The 20,455-nt window shown below is 34.3% G+C and overlaps 1 protein-coding gene across 1 annotated transcript in view; it reads right to left on the bottom strand.

Moving 5' to 3' along the window:
* Positions 1-20,455, bottom strand: part of AKAP6 (A-kinase anchoring protein 6) — a gene marked incomplete at its 3' end in the record, with an annotated part of 338,178 nt that overhangs the window by 73,344 nt on the left and 244,379 nt on the right. The window contains exon 9 of the mRNA XM_084241293.1: positions 1,143-1,289. Coding sequence (XP_084097419.1) covers positions 1,143-1,289 — 147 coding nt within the window. The remainder of the gene's footprint in view (positions 1-1,142; positions 1,290-20,455) is intronic.

Genomic DNA, 20,455 nt, shown 5'->3' with positions numbered 1-20,455 from the left:
TAACAAAAAGTTATGTAACAATAGGTTAGCGTAAAAACTTTTAGCATGTCTGTTACTTTACAGAATTGTAGAGTGTAGTGAATTTAGATGAGAAAGCAAAGATTTAAACTTGCAGTTTTTTAATCACCTAGATTAAGCATGGCATAAACTAAACACTGGCATTCCTCCAAGTCATCAAGGTACATGGAGAGCTTTTTATTCAAAATATTTTTGGAGTATTATTTCTTTAAAAATGAAAAAAAAGACAGGAAATGGAAGGCATGCAAAATTATGCTCCATAACTGACACCACCCATACTTAGCTGTTATAATTAATCATTTAAGTAATTGACAAATTTAGCTTACCCTTGATTTGAAGTGAAGGCAATTTAGGAGAGAAGTTGATGAAAAAATACCATTTAACCTCTCTCTCTCTCAGCTGTCTTCCAACAAAAAGGACAGTACTGTCTCCTGCACAGTGCCATCCTGGTCTCTGGGTAACAGAATCTCTATATTGCCTTTTTGCCAGATTCTTGCATCTCAGTCTTTGGCTGAGACCCAGCCCATCATTGCGTGAAATGAATTACATGAAACTTTTTTTTTTGGCTTTGTTAAAAGTGAGCTGGAAATTGAGGCACAAAACAGAGGCTGATTTAATTCTGCAATTCAGATTTGGGTCAAATTTGCATCTTTGTTTTGGTGCCTTAAGTGTGACTTGAAAGCTGTGGTGACAAGTCCACTTTTCATCTGAAGAGTACAGTAAATAGTTAAACAGTGGATGTCTCTAACATGTACCTTCAGAATAAATTCTATTAACAGTCATTCAAGCATGACAGTCAGTGTATATCAGATATACTGTATTATAGTTGATTTGGTGCATACCCATAATACATGGCATATTTTACTTACTTTTTATGTATTAAAGAACCAAAATTATTAAAATCTGAGAGGAGACAAGCTCAGAGTAAAAAAAAAAAAATCAACAGATGAGGAAAAGCAGTGTTTCTCCCCACCCAATAATACATGAATAGCTTGTTTGAAATGTTGGTAGTGAATTGAAAGAGAGAGATATTTGTGCCTCAAATTAGAAATCAGACAGATAGAATACTTCACTACACAAAAAATGTACACATAACCTACAAACAGTAATAAAAATGCAAATACCCCAAGCAGTTCCCATTTTTCATTAATTGAATCCACTTTTTCAAGAAGATCATTTGGTAGTAAAACGCCACCTTTCTTCAAAGCTTCAACCTTACTAAGTAGCTCCGTCTTTTTCAGGTCCCTGATGGACATTTCCACACTGTATCGCTAAAACAAGAAGAGAGAAAGACAGATTATTGGGGAGGCAGGTATTCTTAGAAAATCTTTGAGCACAGAGTTCATGATTCTCATGGATATTAAAAGTTTTTGTACCCAACAAAATTGATGGGGAGCCTAAACCTAAGTACTTGAATAGTTAAGGAATATTGTTTAAAACAGTTAAAAATATGTATTACATACATACAAATATCAACAGCATTCCACTTAAGTGACTAAGATTTATGTCTTTTTAAATGAAAGTTTACACACACATTTGATCTTTAATTTAAAATATTCCAAAGAGGAAAATATCTGGTCTAGGGGGATTTAATGTTACTGTAAATTATGATCAACATTTGGCTTCACAGTGCTGCCCACATCTCACCTTTGCACCCCAAAAAGACCAGTATCAGAGTGCTACAAATAAAATATTCCCTCAAGATCTTATGATTTCCTCCTTATCCTCTAACTTCCCTGAATTCTTAATTAACATTATTTTTCATTTTTCTTTTACTTAAAAACCGAGTATGGCCTAAAAGTAGAGGCACATGAAGAAAGAAAAAAGAAAACCAGTGCTTTGGGAATAGTTACAAATCTATGCTTCTTTATTGATACTGTAAAATGTTCCCAAATATCACAATTGATTATAGAAACTTCTCCCCCAATATACACTCTTCTAACAAACTGCCAAGCAAGTCTCTCTCAAAATATATTGTGCTAGAGATAACGCAAGAGCTATTTAATATGATAATAACTATGGTGATTCTCATCAAATATGGATAACTTTATAGTTAGAAAATCCGATATTACAGACAGCTATAAAAGCCTATGGTTATATTTTAAAATATACACATAAACACCTCTGAGTAGAAAAGACAAGATTCTGGTTAAAATATTAAGCCTATTTTACATTTTTATTACATTTCCAAAATATAATAAAACTAAAATGTCTTTCTTTGAGGCATGAAGTTAGGTCACAGAGATCCATGGTAGCATTGCTCCATTGACCTATTTGAGCTAACATGAGCAGCTTATTAAATCTAACAACAAAAGCTTTAGTCTGGGCACAGTAGCAAATCAACAAGTTCAAAATAAGCCCAAGCACTTGGGTGATTTTATTCATCCTGAAAACCTGATATTATATAAGAACCCAGACTAAAATACAATTGGAAGGCAGCTTAGATGAAAAGAAAGTGTGAAATCCCTGTTTCGGTTAATAGATCTTCAGCATTTGCGTGCATATGTTTGCATACTTTAAGTTTCATATTTTAATCTTTCATTTACACTAAACATGCACATCATTTGTATTATGTAAACTTCTCCAAATGTTAGTCATTTGTGGATCACAGAACAAAATGTTTTAAATGAGGTGATTTAAAGCATTTCATAGTATTAATGAATGTTGATCAGGGTGTCAGAGTATCCAAAATTACATGAATATGCATAATGAAAAAAAATCAAGGGTTGCTTTAGAGCTCTTTCAGAATTTGGCCTGTGATACATGGGAAATTCTGATTGCATTTTCCAATTGCAGGCACTTCCCAGGACCACATTACTCCAAGACATAGAAAACACTGTCCACTTGAGTTTTCTGGACTCGACATTCAACAATAAAACCTAGATGGTATTTTATTTGTCAGAGTGATGATTGGAGGAGAGGGCAATCTGCTTTGTGTAATCAGATTCCCATCTAAAGATGATGTAGTTGACAAAGATTTACATAATTAATTCAGTAAGACTTCTGTGACACAATATTGGGGGAACCAGTATTTGAGACAGGCAAAAGAATGCTTTTGCAATAGAGTCCACCTAACTGGGAGCAGCCTGGACCAGTTATTACCTTCACAAATAACAAGCTCATCACCCCTTCTTTACCCAACTTAGAATAACGCCTACCCTGCAGATCAGTCAGAGGGAAATCAGTTTAGATGTATTCCATAAAAACGATAGTCTTGATAGACTAAAACTAGTCTTGTAATAATAAAAACATAGAAAGCAATTAATTTAATTTTAGACATAATAAAATAATTTTGTCTGCAAAATGTGGTAAAATAGTTATTATAAGAGTTTATTAACATTTAAAAAATCTTGTCCCTATGTATGCTGTCATTATCACCATATAACCTAGTATATTACATAGCTTGGTGAAAGATATGATTTATAAGACAGCACTTTCAAACTATAAAAACTGAGGGAACACAACTAATTGTTAGATGTTTTGGTGTGTGCATAAAAGGAGGTAGAATGTCATGTAATTTAAGGTGAAAATATTTATTTTAATTTTCAAAGCACTTTGAAAGTTGAATATGATATGATTTAGGGCTTCAAGTTACATGTGTAAAAATGCCAAGAAGGTCATATTTTTTGTTGATACTAGTTTTTGTTCTTCTCTTCAACATCTTTTCACAAGCATTAAACATGGAGGATCAACTACCACTTCTATCAGTTCTTGGCCATCCTATTCAGAAGGGGTACTTTATCCTGTGGGAGAAAATAATTTAATCTTCATATTCATTCCACCCAAAGGAGTAAGTGAACAGAGGCTGCCTCATTGTGTCCTGCAGTCTGGGGATATTATGATATAGACTACTCTTCAATAGCCAAAAATGAGATTAGCAAAGTTAAAGTCAGATGACTTTTGTTGAGTGCTAAGGTAAATAAGCATCCAGTATTTAATTTCCCCACAGCACCTGCTGTGGACCATTCTGTCTAGTCAAAAATAAAATATACTCTGTTGAAAGGGCATATTTACATTATTAAGTGTATTTACTTGGCCAATTCAATTTTGACTAATGAAGCTTCCTAATAGATATGTGAATGGTCTAAATTAAAGACACAGGCCATTCCTGATCTAAATGCCACTCCATGGTATATAAAAACTTATAAAGAAAATGTAAAATAGAGTTACTAGCTCAAATACTAGCACAAATACTAGCTCACTGCTTTATCTAAGAATTAAAGAAGTTTTTGGGAGATTATTATTCAGTGATTACTTTTTAAAATCACAAATATAAAAATTGAATTATAAAGCAAAGTTACCAAAAATAGGGATTTCTGAAGTAAATATCATTAGAAATGCATGAAGACTTGATTGAGATAACTTTTTTGACAGTTATGCTAAAGGCTTTTTTCCCTTCTAAAACCTTTTTTTGTTGTTGTTGTTAAAAATCACACCGAAAATTCTGCCCAAATGGAGACTGGAACAATGCCTTGAAACAGTGTTAATTGTCACCATGGAAACCAGAAGAATAAGCCATTTTGAAACTGGTATAGAAGGCACACATTGAGCAACTCAAGCATTTTTCTGCCTCCCTCAATGTTAAAGAACAAGATGCCTTGTCACTGTGAGGTCAGAGAAAGAAAGCATCATGAAAGGGTTGTAGATGCTCACACCTAGTAAATAAAAAAATAAAAAATAAACGACATACAGCTAATGCTGTAAGACTCTACCCAGTGAATCCTTTTGAAATAGAAAGATCATCAAAAGATAGCCAGGATTGGGGGATGGATTCCACCTAAGCAAAACTTCAGGGCTATATTATGTGAACCTTGCCCCCAAAGCTCCCTGGGAATTCCGCTGTTGTAATAAAACTTCAGAAGAGGAAAGAAAAAAGGCAGCATGATGGAATTCAAAATAATGCTCTAAAAGCACACAGAGAGATTAAGACATCCATTGTAAGACTTTTGTATGGTGCTTCTGTTGGTTATGCTGAAAAGAGACCAGACATTGCTGAGCCGAGAGTGAAGTTTTGGCTACTAGAAACAAGAATTTAACCAAAGAATTTTCTCAATTATAAGAATAGAGCTGTCAGATTATGTGTCTTCAGGATTTGAGAATTTACATCTTACACCGTATTTTAACTGGTTTCGTATCACTTTATGTTAGGAAGACTTAAAGCAAGAAAAAGTATCTAGCTATTAGACTAACAAGTTTGAATATCCTTCCCAGTACAAAGTAATACACAAACACCTGTATATCCAGCATAATCCCCTTTTCCATACATATACCCACAGCAGAAAGATGGACTGAGAAAATAAAATGTATTTTAAACTATCAACAAGAAAACATATGCTAGGAATATTCCAAAAGACCAAACCACTGGCAAAATTGTGTGAAAATATGCATTTTTGCACAAAAATGCAGGGATGTGTCTGTCTACGACTCTCGCATTGTGTTTTCTGGCTAGTGTTTGCCCTCCTCATGCGAGGCTTCATGGTGGCCCCTCAGCAAGTCCATGCCTAATGCCATTCAGTGGTGAACAAAGAGTCTTTATATGAAAGTCCAGGGCCCATAGCTCAGCTGTACATGCCTAGTGCAGGAATCTGCTAGAAGCCAGTGTTGTCTTTGCAGATCTCTTGTGCTGCCCCCTTTTTCAGAGCACCAATGTCCAGCATCTCACAATTCATGTGATGTTTCACATGGAGCCAGTATCACCAGCATTTCAGGAAGATGTTTAAGATTGAAGAAGAGGATTCAAAGCCAAAACAAATAATTGTGGTTATTTCTTGCGAACTCCCTGTTTTTTACCATTAGCAATTTATGGTGAATAATTGCACAGAGAAATTATAAAGACTCCTACAATTGTCCTTGTAAATTAATAATAGGCTTTCTTGATTGGGATAAATTTGCTGCTGAGCCTTTGGAAAAATTAAAAAGTGCAATGTCATTTAAAATTGCCAGAACTCACACAGCAAATTACATCTGAGGTTAAGAATTGAGCTCCCCCCCCCACCCTTCTAGCTTATTCCATTTGCATGATCTGGAAATCACATTACATTGGCCATGTATTGTTAATTGGACATAGATTGCATTATCTTTAATATAAATCAAACTACAAATATTAAAATGAATTGCAAATTCCCTAATAGAAGATCATAAAACAATCTTTTTTAAAGTATCTCCCATTAATAATTTAATTCCAATTATATCACTCAGAAAACTTAAGCAGAAACCTGGCAACTTACTTCTCCAATCATTTCTTTTACATAACAAATACCTAAACCTTTTAAAATAAATATACCCAGAGCAGAAAGCATTGTTTAGAACAAAAATAAAATCACCAATAACTGAAAAAAATTCACATCAGTTTCAAGTAAAATGCTGCATATGAAAACTAAGCCTGCCTGTCTCATCCCTTCCTTATCCAAGTCAAGGGTAGAGAGAGAAAGAAAAAAAAAAAACTCCTATAGAAAAGAGTCACTAAGTTTATTGAATATTGTAATCATACTTTCTAAATTTATAAAATTGTTTATTATTCTTCTATTTATTTTTAAAAGGTTCTTTAGCCCCTTAGATATTTCTATAAATTTAATATTATTCTGAAGCCTTTACATGGCCTTTAATGAGTTTATATTAAATATTTAATACTGTTTAGGGCATATCCACTACTACCAAAAACAGTTATATTCCCAGCAGTCCCACTGTTTCAGGCAGAGGACTTGATTGATCCTCCTAGCCTGAATTGAGTAGAATGAAAAGAAGCAGTTGGAAAATAGCTGCAATCATTTAATGCAGATGACCTCTGACAGCCTCGCAGCTCTTCTATCTGAACAGAAATTTGCATGGGGTCTCTGTGCAGAGGAACAATGTAACCTAAATGGTAGACAATCTTTATTCTAATGAAGTGGGTGTCAAGGTCAATGTAAAACTGCAATGATAAATGGTGCACCACTAGGCAAGAGAAGTTGCATAGGCATTGTAGTGCTTTCACATTAATTGAAGACTGAAATGCACTGCGTGAAAAGCACAAGCCTCTCTTTTCACCATAATGTGTTAATGCACCAATGCCAAAATGATTTTTTCAAGATGTTTGCCTGCTGACATGTATCTTATTGCAAAAATAATGCAAATATGGAATTATGGCACAAGCGGACACTTAAAATTTTGGTTTTTTCCTGGAATAGAATTGCAAAAATCTAAATAAAATGTCCCCAAACAATGTCCTGACACCTAATGTAATTCCTTTGATCCCTTCTCTTTTCTTTTTCTATTTAGACCTGTCTTTAATTAGCTTGAACCAAGCAACCTTTTATAGAACCCTTCACTGGGTACTTTTCATACTGAGTTAACTGTAAAAGAGGACTGAGGAGAGGAAAATCACTCAAATAATATTTCTCCCCTCACTTCCAAGTTTTTCACTTAGTCTGCATTTAAAATCTAAGGTGCTGTTTGTCCTGGATGAAAATGTAATGAAAAGCCTATGGTTTGTAAAAGAAAATGACTATTTTCTCATGTGAGAACTGAGAAAACTATAATCTGGTCGTTTGACATTGCCAAAATGACTACATAGCAATAATTACACCATTTCTTCAGTTGATGTAGCAATTTTATGACAGTCAATATTTTTCATTATATAAAAATAAGGACAGTAAGCTGCTTTTTAAAAATCCTGATCTACTTAAGCTTGTAAAGGGGACATTGTTTGCTAATACACTCATTAGCAACCAACCATTTTAACTTCATCAATTAAACAGGAAATGGAGTTGCACCATTAGTTTTACAATTTGCTAAAATACTGATAAGAGCATATTACTAACCATTTGAGAAACATTTCTAGGCTCAACCCTTAATATGTTATAAGCTCGATGTATTTTTAATGGTTGATATTTTTTTCTGATTCCGGCCAACTCTGTGAGATAACCACCTTCCCAACTACATACACATTTTAGCTTCCTGCTACAAATAGAATTTAATAATGCAATTACAGTTACACTAGTTTTTAGTCCCAGTGACAAAAAGCTATTAGTATGACTTACTATAAAATAAATGATATTGTTAGTTTGCAACTCTTATGTAAAAACAAACTATCTCCAATAGAAATCAGCATTCCTGAAATGGTAATTCAGAGAAAAAAATCTCAACACTAAGGAGGATAGTGAGAAAGAAAAAAAAGTTACTGATGAAACTGTTTAAAAAACTGTACAGCTTCATCTGTGTGTGATTTGTCAGGTCTGAAGCTTTGACGTGCCCAAGGGGCAGACCCCAGCGGGGAGTAGGCTGCCGAGCTAAATAGCTGTGAAAGAAGTCTTAATGTAGGATGGAATTCAAACTAACCTTGACATGACCTCAGGAAAAATATGCAAAAAGTAAAATGAATGCACTCTGCAAGATACATCCTAATTCTGTGGTGGAGCTGGTTAGTTTTACAAACATAACTGAGACCTTAAAAAAAACAAAAAGCTAGCAAAAGGGGAAAACTTTGAAATTCAGGCAAAAAAAAAAAAAAAAACCACCACCAAAAAAACGTAAGCATGATGTGTTACTGTGAAGGCATGTGAAACATTTGGAAGGAATCCAAATAAAAACCCACACCGAACAATATTGTTGTCAGCCTGTCTATTCAGGAAAATTGTTTTTCTTTTTTTTTTAGGTTGAATATAAATGACACAAAGCCAAGATTACATCATTGCATTACAAAGTCTGTTGTGGCTTTTAGTTGAACAAGCCCCATGGATCTATTGGTTTAGGACAGTAATTCAGTAAGGAGGTTTTAATGTGTTATTTTTTCCTCCAGTGTCAATAAAAAATAGAGGAATTGAAGGATGAAATATCATGATGCTCTGTTTTATTTCTTGCTTTTGCTCTTTATTTAATAAACCAAACTCAAGATGCATTGAATCTTGATTTGACTTTATTATAAATTTTACATGGTTTGAAGTGATCAGCTTTGGAGGGATCAGCTTTGGAGAAAGGCATTTGTTCTAGCTTTCCAGCTGGTCAAGAACTGACTAACTCATTGAATATATGGAAATTTTAATTGAGTGTCAACTTGTGTAGAAATTCAATCCTATTACTTCCTCGATGCAATTTTGGGGCAATACCAGTTATTTACTACACTACTGACCAGATTTTAAATATAATTAAATTGTTAAGAACATACACCAAAATCTAATGACTTAAATTCCTACAAGCAAGAAAGTGAATTTCTGGATCAGGTGTATGTTCTTCTATTAGGTTTTTGTAAACATAAAGTAAGCAAATACATGGAATCATTTAGAAGTACTGAAATACAAGGAGTTTTGCAGAGAACCTGTTGAATAACCATATGTTAAGATCACTGTTTAATGGATATAATATACCATGGGGCCCTTCTTTGGTCTGTTCTTATTGAATATTTTTATTAGTGACATATGTAAGTAAAATATGTATATGGCAGGATGATCAGATTGCCAGAGTTATACTAACTTCATTGATCAATAAAGAATAATAAATACTTTAGCTTAGAGATCATAAATTCAAATGCCAACAGGAAGTGTTGTAGGTGGTAAACTGGCTCACTGAGAAAACAAAAACAAAAGCCCTGATTTGTATTTGCTGATTTCCCTAGTGGAAATATTATTCCCACCACAGACGCCAAGCTACCCATGATTGGAATGATGAGGGCTATCCTTTTTTTGTTCAAACATGGAGTTCCTCGAATATTTGAGGCCTTCAGAAAATTCCTGAATATTTAACAGCCAGCTCTCACAAAACCAGTATACAATAAGGTTATCAACAACAGGTTCTTAGAAATTGCAAAGTTAAGCAAAATTAGGTATAGCAAAACCAAGTACTCAAATAATATTTTTTCTTTCAGTGTTGCAGGGACCTTTTTTTTTTCTCATCAAGGAAATATAGGAAGCTACAAGCAACAAAAAGACTTTATTGAAAGACCTGTTCTACAAGTGAGCTCCAGTACCCTATGACCTGGCAGCTAATGTAAAGAAGCTTGAGTTGAACACAGATACATAATTTTCTATTTTTCATATTCTAACTTTAATGTTATGGGAAAAGAGAACTATTTTCTCTACTGAAAAAAAAAGTGCATAAATGTGGTAATTACTAATATTTATCCTAGTAAAAGGGAAATAAAAGAAAGTGTGGATTGTGGTAGGTAGAAAAGTGTAAGATCCATCTAAAATGGCAACCACTACTCAGCTCTGCCAACAGTTTCCATGTGGAAATGTTATAGAGCAGTCCCGATATTAAACGGGTTCCTGGCTGTGGGTCCTCACCCGCGCGCTTTAAAGGGACTTATGAATACTCTACTACAGACACACACAAAAGGTTAATAAAAGGTTTATTTACAAGAGAAAAGGAAATAAGGAAAATGTACAACTCAGGGAGAAAATAGGGAAATAAAGTCTTTAATGCGTCCTACCCGTTCCGACGACCTGGAAACCCAAAGTCACTCTCAGAGCTGGCCAGACGCTGCGAGCTGGTGGAGAGCCAAAAATGGGGGATCCTCCAAAGCCCACCTGTCTGCCTTTTATATCCACCTGGCTGCTTAACCCCACCCTCAGGTCCCAGCCACCTTCCCTTTGGTGGTGATGGGATTTGGAGTTCCCAGTGTCTTTGACTTTGACCTAGGGTGGGGGTGGAGTCCACAAAGCCTATATGGAATTAGCTTTGGGACATCCTTTTCCCCATAACAGAAACGTGACTTCAGTGTCTGAGAAGTCAGAATTATATATTTTCATGTGAAATCTCTAATTTTTATCTGTTGAATTAGAACTTTTGAACACTGTACAAGCCAACCTATGTCTGGATATGAGTTTGCAGGCAACTTCACAAAGCCTATTTTAGATGATGAATTTAGATTTTAAGAGGAACAAAATATGTTGGCATAATATATTAAATCTAAGAAGATATAACAAATGTCTGGCCAGACAGAGTTCATAACCATCCCTTACAAGCATATATATATATATATATATAAACTGCATAAAGAGTAAAGAGTAGAGGTCATCGGGCTTCAATTGTTTTTAGGTTCCATATGAGTCAACAGACAGTGGAAGGTAGATATAAATATATACATATATTCATACACACACACACACACACACACACGATTTTTTGGTTGGATTGAGATAAACAAAGGGTCAAAAATAAGAAAGACAACATAGATCAGCTTGACTGTGATTTACTAGGCTCAAACCTATTTTCCTGATTCTTGTATTCCATTTTCTAAGAGAAACCAAGACAACAGGTTAAATGTACAAAGAAGAATATTCTAGTTAGGGTGAGGATTCCACACTCCTCCAAGAAGTAAGCTATTGAAGGTGCTGGAAGTATTCAGGTAAGGGGTAAGTAAGAGTTAAAGGTGAGAGAAAAGAAAATAGGACATATTAGCAGATTTTGAATATGTAGAGAACTATTACATTAAAAACTATTAATTTATTTCAGCTGTCCTCAGAGGTCAAGTTTGGGATCAAAGGCTGAAACTGAAGCATAAATAGGAATGTAGCATGTGTGATAGTGAGTTCCTATTGACCAGACAGACCAAAAGTCAACCTGGTTGTGTTCTGTTATGGGATAATGTGTCATTGTCTGAGGAATGGTCTTAAAAATAGAGTCTATAAGTCCTGTTTCAAAAATTTCAGCTTCTTTGGGGCACTATTACAAGATCAGCCATAACAATTATACTGTTATGTGTAGAAAAATGCTAAGACTGAAACAAACATCAAAGTTAAGGAAAAGTTGTCACTTGCTGGAACAAGACTCAGACACATAAAATGTAAGCCATATAACTTAAGCTCAAGATAGGACACAGAGAATGAAAGAAAAAGGCAAGGTTAACTGAAAATGCTCAAGCCATCTTCAATCTGTCCTACTTTGGAGAAGCATTTCATTGAATTTGAAGTAGTAAATGAAACTTTTCAGATCCCTTTTTGATAAATATTTTATAGGAAATTTCTATAGAATGTATGCAGTTAGGTCTATATTTCAACAAGGTCTTTTCTGTAGATTTCTTTATAGAAATAACTGTTACAAAAAGCCACACTCAAAAGTTTTCTTCCATCAGTTGAGAACTTTCTCTAACAGATATTTAAGAAATATGTTATAATCCTTGTTGCCAGCAGTGTGGGCATAATGGCAATTTCTCCTCCATGCAATGAAACTTCATGGTTGTGCTGTATTATGTTGAAAATCTGCACATCTCAATGGGTTTTCTGCGCATTCCAAAGTACTTCAGTGACGATGTGGATCATTGCCATAATACATCATGACTGTTCTAATTACGGTTTCATTATGATGTACCATATCAGGGCTGTCGTAATGTCATGTCAGCACATAGTAAGAATAGTTACACAATTATGTAATATCTGTTAGAGTATGCAATGTAAGATAGAAAAAAAGACATGAAGAGTGGCAATTAATGTAATGAAACTCAGTCATCTCTTTTAAAAGATTTCCAATATTAAATGACCATTTCTTTTGTTTCCTATCTGCTAACCTAAATAAACTCCTTCAAACACATCTATTTTTGTTTAATTGGGTACTACTATATAATTTAATGGATTTATTTCTTTTTTATAAATCAAGTAAGAACTGAAAATGGAAATTCCTGGTTTTTGCTGTTTCCCATATGTCATGTCACAAAGAACAAGATTCATCTAATATATGACAAAAAATCTAGAAAAAACAGGTGTAGTAAAGTCCACTGAAGGTTTACTTTTATACAAACTTCAAACACAACATCATATACTTCTGTCTTTCCTGATTGCTTATGTAGACACAGAACTTCATGCCTCACCCCCTAAAACTCAACTGACTAGCCATGTCTTAAATAAACTGTGATAATAAAATGAGACAAAACATTGATATCTCCATTTACTCTCCTAAATTATGACTATAAATATTCCCTTGCCTTTAATCTAGTTGCTCAAATCTACACAAGCATCTGTAAGAAAAGAAATTTTACTTGTCTTATAAATTGGAAGAATAGACTCTCCGAGGTTGAGGGCTATGCCTTTTTGTTCAACCATGGAGTACCTCAAACAGTTGAGACCTTCAGAAAAAACTGAGCCAATGAATAGTTTCTCAAACTAAGTGATACATGAACTGCTATTTGTTGTTTTAGTATACAACTATAGGAGAATTTATATATCAAAGCTTATCCCATATCTTTATAGTTGAATTACAGTTCTGTTCAATGCAAGTTATTTATAATAGAAATGCTGATGAAGCCTAAACTATGGAGGTATACAGTTGTGCAGCAGCAGCAGCCATTTCAGATATAGATATATTTTTAGCATTAGGATGCACCAAGTTTGTTTAAATATGGACTTTTTTTTTTTACAATTGCAACTAATGTTAATAGCACACTGTAAATGTTAAGGCTAAGTGTGCAATGTCAAAATAGATTGAATCTCTCTGAAAATTGGAAATTCAGGCTTTTCAAACGTAATCCAGATGTTTGGCTTTTATTCAGATTTCAAGAAAGAGGGAACTAATATGATATAAAATTCATACATGCATATTTCATTAGTGCCTTTTGTATTGCTGAATTAAACATTCTGAAACGTGCTTTTCTCAAATCATGTAGAGTTTTAAACCAAAGCAGTTGCCAAGATGTTGCGTACCTCAAAACTAATGCCAAACTAATTTCATAAGAAAGAGACTATATATTTCTTATGTTAACTCTGTTGATGTTTCTTCAAAAAGAATATCTTGTTTTTTCTTTGAGGATGACAAGAAAAATGAGAGGTGGAACACTGTAGTCATGTAGTTTATCAAAAACAATATTGCTGCAGAACATGGTGACTTTGGAAACCTATGAGAATCACTAAGAAGACTAAATGAAGGCTGAAACCAATACATCGCAAACTGTAATCATCAAAAACTATCTTTTCAAGTTTAGTGCAAATGGGCATTTCCTGGGGACAAAGGACTACAGCACTGAGAAGCATTCCCAGGACTCAACTAGTGAGAATAGATGTTAAGACAAAGTCAAGCAAAGAATTCAGGGTTGTCTATTCCCAAAACACCAATGGAAATGACATACATGACTTTTTCTTTGTAAGGTGCCTTTAACTTTTCAAAGGGGTTTCACATTTATAATCTTAACAGATCTATAATGTTATGAAATCTTTTTGGGTGATGGCCCAACTTCCTGTGTAATAAAATATTTGATGCCTTAGGAAACTTTTTGAGGATACTCTGGTGTCTTCAGATCAGAGGAGGATGACTGTGGTTTCAGAACTAGATTAAAAGTTTTTGCAGTGAGGTATATATGGTTAGGGACCATTTACTGTCCACCCATTATCCACTGAAACTATTACCAATGTGGCTTAAATGTAGAAGGTAGGTGGAAAACATTTAGCCATTTGAATTTCTACCAAAAGAAAGACCAGATAATCCTGTATAAGATGTTGGAATATATGCCAGGGACAATATTAGTACACAGAAATGAGTAACATGTGATTGCCTTATTTATCTTTGAATTTCATTCTCAGTATAAAACTTATTTGGTAAAAATATGTAATATGGAAATATTATTGCCAATTTTTAAACAGAAACTGTGGACAAAGTTAATTGTTTCCTATGTCCAGGAATGGTTAACATAAGAAAAGCTTCTATAAATTGTATCAAAGAAAAGAGGATAGTGACAGCAGCTCTTTAAATATTTAAGGATACCTTTTATGAGTTCAGTGTTTTCTCATAGCAATAATATTTGATCAGGATGCAAGAGGCTGAGTTCAATTTCTAGTTTCAATGCTATTCTGCTATCAACATAAAAACCTTTCTGTTCCACCTCTTCTTTTTATATTTCTTTGAAGCACATGTTCATATTTGCCAAAGAGAGATTTTAAGAAAATAAAGTTTAGAGATCTCAGATGTTAAGCTTTAAGCACTCTTTGCTGGACTAGTTTCAGAAAGCTTGACTATCATTTCAGTGGATTGTTTTCTTTTTCCTTCTACAGCAAGCCCATGGGGAAAGTTAGTAATATTGCTTCTGTTTTACGGAGTAAAAAGTGATACATAGAAGTGAAGTGACTTGCCCAAGGTCAGTAAGATAGTACTAAAACCCACAATTGAATTTTCTGGAGGAATTTCTGCTTAGTTTGCTAGGCTATTCTATTATTTTTGAAAATGTATCTTTAACTATCAGTCCAAAGGTCTGAGGAAATTGGTGGACCCCTAGCAGTATAATGTAAATAAAGTCCAGAATGCCATTAAGTCATTTTGGATAGGTTAAAACACACTTAAGAACCCAAATGTTGTGATTTCTCTGGCCATATATACCTTGCTGTAGGATCTTCCTCCAAAATTCTATAGATTTTAAATAGCGTGAGGTTGAGAATCAAGGACAGATAGGAGAGTTCTCAATGATAGTCATGTCTGTTGCTCAAAGAATGATGGTTCTAGAAGTTCTAGGGTATAGGTGAACATTTGCATAAACTGAGACTATAAAGAGCAATCCTTTATATGATAACTGTTTTTAGCATTTTCTCAGCTATTTAAGGGAGCCCAATGTAAGCATTCAAAGAAGTTTATTATAAAAGTTCCATCAAAGAGAAATACTGTGTGTATGTGCCTGTCAGCATGTGTTTGTGTAACATTCACAAGAGTGATGAGAAAAGAAAGAGGAAAGAGTGAAACTCTGGAGAACTAAGTGAAGGAAATTCATCAATTGGTGGAGAGAAAGTAATAAGTAAAAAGAGGAAATTACAAAGGTTTAAATGTATAATGGAAACAATAACTAATCTGCAGAGAATAAATCATAAACACTACATAAAAATAAAGTGTATTGCAGAAGTAGGAAATTACAGCTAGAGAGATGTCTTCAATGAATGACTTTCCTGAAATAATCAGAAGAATATGACAATGATGACAAAGAGATTTGAGTAAGGGTGGAAAAAAATCAGTAAGAAGAAACTGAAACAAAGAGGGCTGAAGTACCAGGATGCAGCTAATTATCACAAATTGCAGTCACAACGAAGGATAACTTTTCAAGAAGAAATAGCTACTAAACTTGTGATTTTGCAGATTTTCCCTAAGCACCATTGATAGGAAACCCCTTCACAGGCATTCACCCTCAGTACCTGCTATATGATCTAAGAGAAGTTGTTTCGTATTTCCATAGTCATCCAATCTGTAAAACAGGGACCATAATATACTTGCCACTTATACTCAGCATTATTGAAGAAGTAAATAGATCATGTTTGTAAAAAATTCAGACCTCTATGTAAAATGTTCCATTAAAAAAATAAAAGTCTTCAATTTTAACACACATGACTTTTGTAATAAGATTTTTTGGGTCAATTTCCTATTTCCAAGTGAGACTGCAAATTTCCTATTAGTTTTTACTCTTTTTTTTTTTTTTTTAAATAGAGGCATGTTTTTATTTATTTATTTGTTTGTTTGTTTGTTTATACATGCACTGGGTACAGTCAGAAGCGCGGGAGGGTGAGAGAATTCACCAGAGCCAGAGCGGGGAGCAGAGCAGGCAGAAGGACCAAAGTACACTGCTGAGGGGAGCAGCGGGCGGCAGGAGAGGTCTGCGCGCCATGTGGGACCCTCCTCCGGTGGCCGGGGAGCAGCCGGGGATCAAACCGGCACCGCAGAGGCCGTGGACAGCTTCGCAACCCAGCGCTCAACCGCTGCGCCGCCGGGGGAGGCCCTCCTATTAGTTTTTATTATCCCCTTAGAAATGAGGCATTGCAATTGTTGTCTGGCTGCATTCGTGAATAAAGTAAGTCACATTTATTTGGGTAGAGTCATTGCAAAGGTAATACACACATAGAGTTATATTTTTGAAAACATAAATCAAGACATTACTATTTTTCTTAATGAAGAGAGGAGGGAACATGCAGGTTGGTATTACCCAATAATGCTGCTTCTTAAATCATACATACATATACCCATTTAATCACTAAGTTTTATAAACAAGGTAACAGAAAAGGAACCATGACAAACATTTTAATTTATGAATCAACTATTCAAGGAGACTGACCTAAAAAAAAAAATTAAAAATATAAGATTAAACTGCCCATTTTAAAACTGCTTGCATAGCTTACTAACTGTAATTTTATGTGCCTTAGTTGTTCATCTGGGGAATAATATTAATACTTCTTTCACAAGACTGCTGTGAGGATTGAATGTGCTAATATATGCAAAGATCCTAGAACAATTCCCATTACATAATAAGTATTATATACAAATGTTTGTTCAAACCTGATCCAAATGTTGTATGCTAAGAATATATGACCTTGAGCATAACTTCTTTCTCTTTTATGCCACTTGTTTGTATATTTATGTATAACTTCCCTCCACTAAATGAAACAATGACTTTAGGATTCAATGTTCAATAGGAAAAAAACAAAAACAAAAACAAAAACCTTGCCTTTTGTTGACTTTCAATGATTATGTGAATGGAAGTTACCATGATTTGCCACTTGTTATACTTCTCTAGTGTCTTCTCAGTTTTGGTAAAGTCTTAGAACATGTCAAACTAATAAACTCTGAGATTTTTTTTTACCATTATTGCATTCTTCTGCAGTGTATCTATTTCCATTCTGTTTATTTAAATCCTATCCAGCAAGCCCAGTTCAAATCTCATTTTTTCTATGAAGACTTTTTAAGAAGACCAACACTTTTCTTTTTCTTGTACCACACAAATTTGCTATCTTTGGTGTTATTTCATGTTTTGATTTTACCTTTCTAAGTGGATTATAAATTACTTAAGGAAAATGATAACCTTCTTTCCATTTTGTTCTCTGTATCACACAGTAAAACCTAACAAGTATTTGTTGTCTCATCTTCATTTTGTGACTAATGGCATCATTCGTTACTCCTCCTTACTTTTAAAGTAGAAGTAGAATTATTAGTCCTTTAATTCTTAATATATTATGATTTATGGACATATAAAATTTTAAAACTATATGTCAGAAAGAGAATAAAGGTAGGGAATGTTTTTGTGCTTAGGCATATATAAAGTGATACAATTTCACAAATTTATTAGTTGGATTTGATATTAATTAGTAGAGTTTACAAAGAATAAAAAATATGTAGTCAATATTTCCCCAAGCAAATATGAATCTGCCTGTAACTAGATAGATCTCCAGAGAAGTAGCCCCAGTAGGGAATTTGGAATTAGAGTGATTGCCTGTCACCAGGTCTCCCAGGGTAGACTTTGAATTCAAATGTGAGTCTGTTCTTTACTAAAAAGCCCTAGGGACCATTCTGGTCCTTTCCTCATAGACAGCTAAATGCATTTAGTCGTATTTGCCATGACATCCAATGTGACAATTCAAATACAAACCAGTGATGTGCGTACCACAATACGAGCAGAAGGTAAGGACAGATTGTTTAAATGATATGAAATGATCCAATTTCAATAAAATATAAGTGAATATATCTGATACACGCTGTAAAAAAAACTGAGGCACATTTGATGATTCTACCTAAAGAAAAACGTAGGAAATTAAAAACGTGTGGAAAATGAGACATCAAAGAGAAAGCTGAATGTCCATGACAGAATCAGCAAAAGACACTGTTGAGAATCACACTGAATAAAAGTAAAACAAAAAGAAAAGGTTAGTCTAAGAATACTCATAAAGTAGGTATTTATTACTAAAAGAAATGACCCCAAAATCATGTGACATTTAAAAATGACACACTTTTTATGGTAGTTTTCAAAAAAGTTATATTTACTGATCAGTGTGTTTCTTTAGCCTTTGAAACTGCGTCCTTAAAATTCTGATTTTGCCATATTTCTTATGTAAAACCAATTACTGAACAATCTGACTTTTTCACCAAAGTGAGACTACTGAAGTTGTAAAGGACGTTAGAGCCACCAAGTTCATCCCCTTCATTTTACAGATGAAAAAAAGGTATCTTGAGAGAAAATGAGTTGCTGCTCTAGGAGAATCCTCCTTCTTTAGAGTTTTACCATATGGCTTTCCAATCTTCCCTTCTTTGGTAAAGTTTAAAATAAGATAAAAAAAGATAAGGAAAAAAAACCTCGAAAGGGGATCCAAAGAATAAAATAACACAGAAACTGGGGCACTGAGATGAAGTCCATCCATGTTCTGCAAGAGAAATGAATACAGGTAGAGCTGAGCTGACAGTGGTCTTTGTCTTTTCCTGAAAATGCTCAAAATCAGTTAATACTGCATATATATATAAGTTATCATAACACTCTTAAAGTGATTAGCTAAGCATCTGCAAAAAGTCCACTTTGAGGTAAGTATGTTTGGGTGTGTTGACTATGCATTTAAGTATTCTTGTTTTAACTGTTTCTAACTCTGATTTAGAATTCATATTTTTAAAAGGTCAGTGTGAACTTATGTTTCAGGACCAAACATAAAATTTCAGGTTTACAAAGTAATTTCAGTGCAGTCTAGCCGCCCAACAAGTAGTAATAAGAACAGAATAGTAGCCCAAGTTGCAAGCGTATCAGGCTCCCTCAATGCTTTCCTGTGGGTCCCAGAAGCACAATAGGGTATAGGAGGCCACCTGGTGGTGAAATGAACCAATTAACCATTTAATGCTACGTGGAAAAGCAAGCAAAACAGGTTAACTTTAGATTGTGACAAATGGAAAATCAGAGCCTTGGCCAAAAGAATGGTAGCCAGCAGGTATTACTGCAATACAATAGATAGAAAATTGAACTGGATAATAAGTCAAGTCTGTAGAATAGTGTATATATCAAAATTGTTGCCATTATTCCAGGGGCTGGCAAACTATTCTGTTGAAAACCCAGATAGTAAAATAGTTTAGGTATATAGGCCACATGACAATCCTTCAAACTCCTCAAACCTGCTCTTACAGTGTAAAAACAACAAAGACAATTCATAATTGAATGTAGCTGACTGTATTCCAATAAAACTTAAAAAAAAAAAACAAACAGTTATCAAGCCCTGACTCTGCATTATGTATTGAACATACACTATTTATCAAGCATAGGGCTAGACCCCTCATATATATTATCTTAGTGAAGCCTAACAATCTTTTAAGGAGAGTTCCACCCCCATGTCACAGGTGTGAAAAATGCAGCTTAAAATGTTTAAATAATTCAGTGGAACAATATACTTTGCTCCTTCCAACTTAGAAATGCTATATGTAGCCGCATGACCATTTCTTTCAATGTGCCTATAGACATCTGTTCTGACCCTCCATCTCATCTATTCTGCAGAAGTTCTTTATGGTTTCCCTCCATGATGACGTTGCTTTTGTTTCTTCACCTCACATTCCTTTGAAATGTTGTTTGTCTCCTACCATCACTTTCTCCATCACTTCTTTTATGTTTAAAAAATTTGTCAGTTTTCATAACAACAGATGTAAGCAAGCATGAAAAAAGACAAAAGTAATATATTAAAAATAGCCATATCTACAACAATAAGCCAAGGAGACTGTCATACTATATATGCTCCAAATGGAATAAGAGCCAAAAACCTGATGGTCACTT

The sequence above is a fragment of the Talpa europaea genome, assembly GCF_964194135.1.
Source record: "Talpa europaea genome assembly, chromosome: 8".
In the NCBI taxonomy this organism is placed as follows: domain Eukaryota; kingdom Metazoa; phylum Chordata; class Mammalia; order Eulipotyphla; family Talpidae; genus Talpa; species Talpa europaea.
Note: the sequence above shows the minus strand (reverse complement) of the source record. Positions and strands in the feature narration are given on the sequence as shown.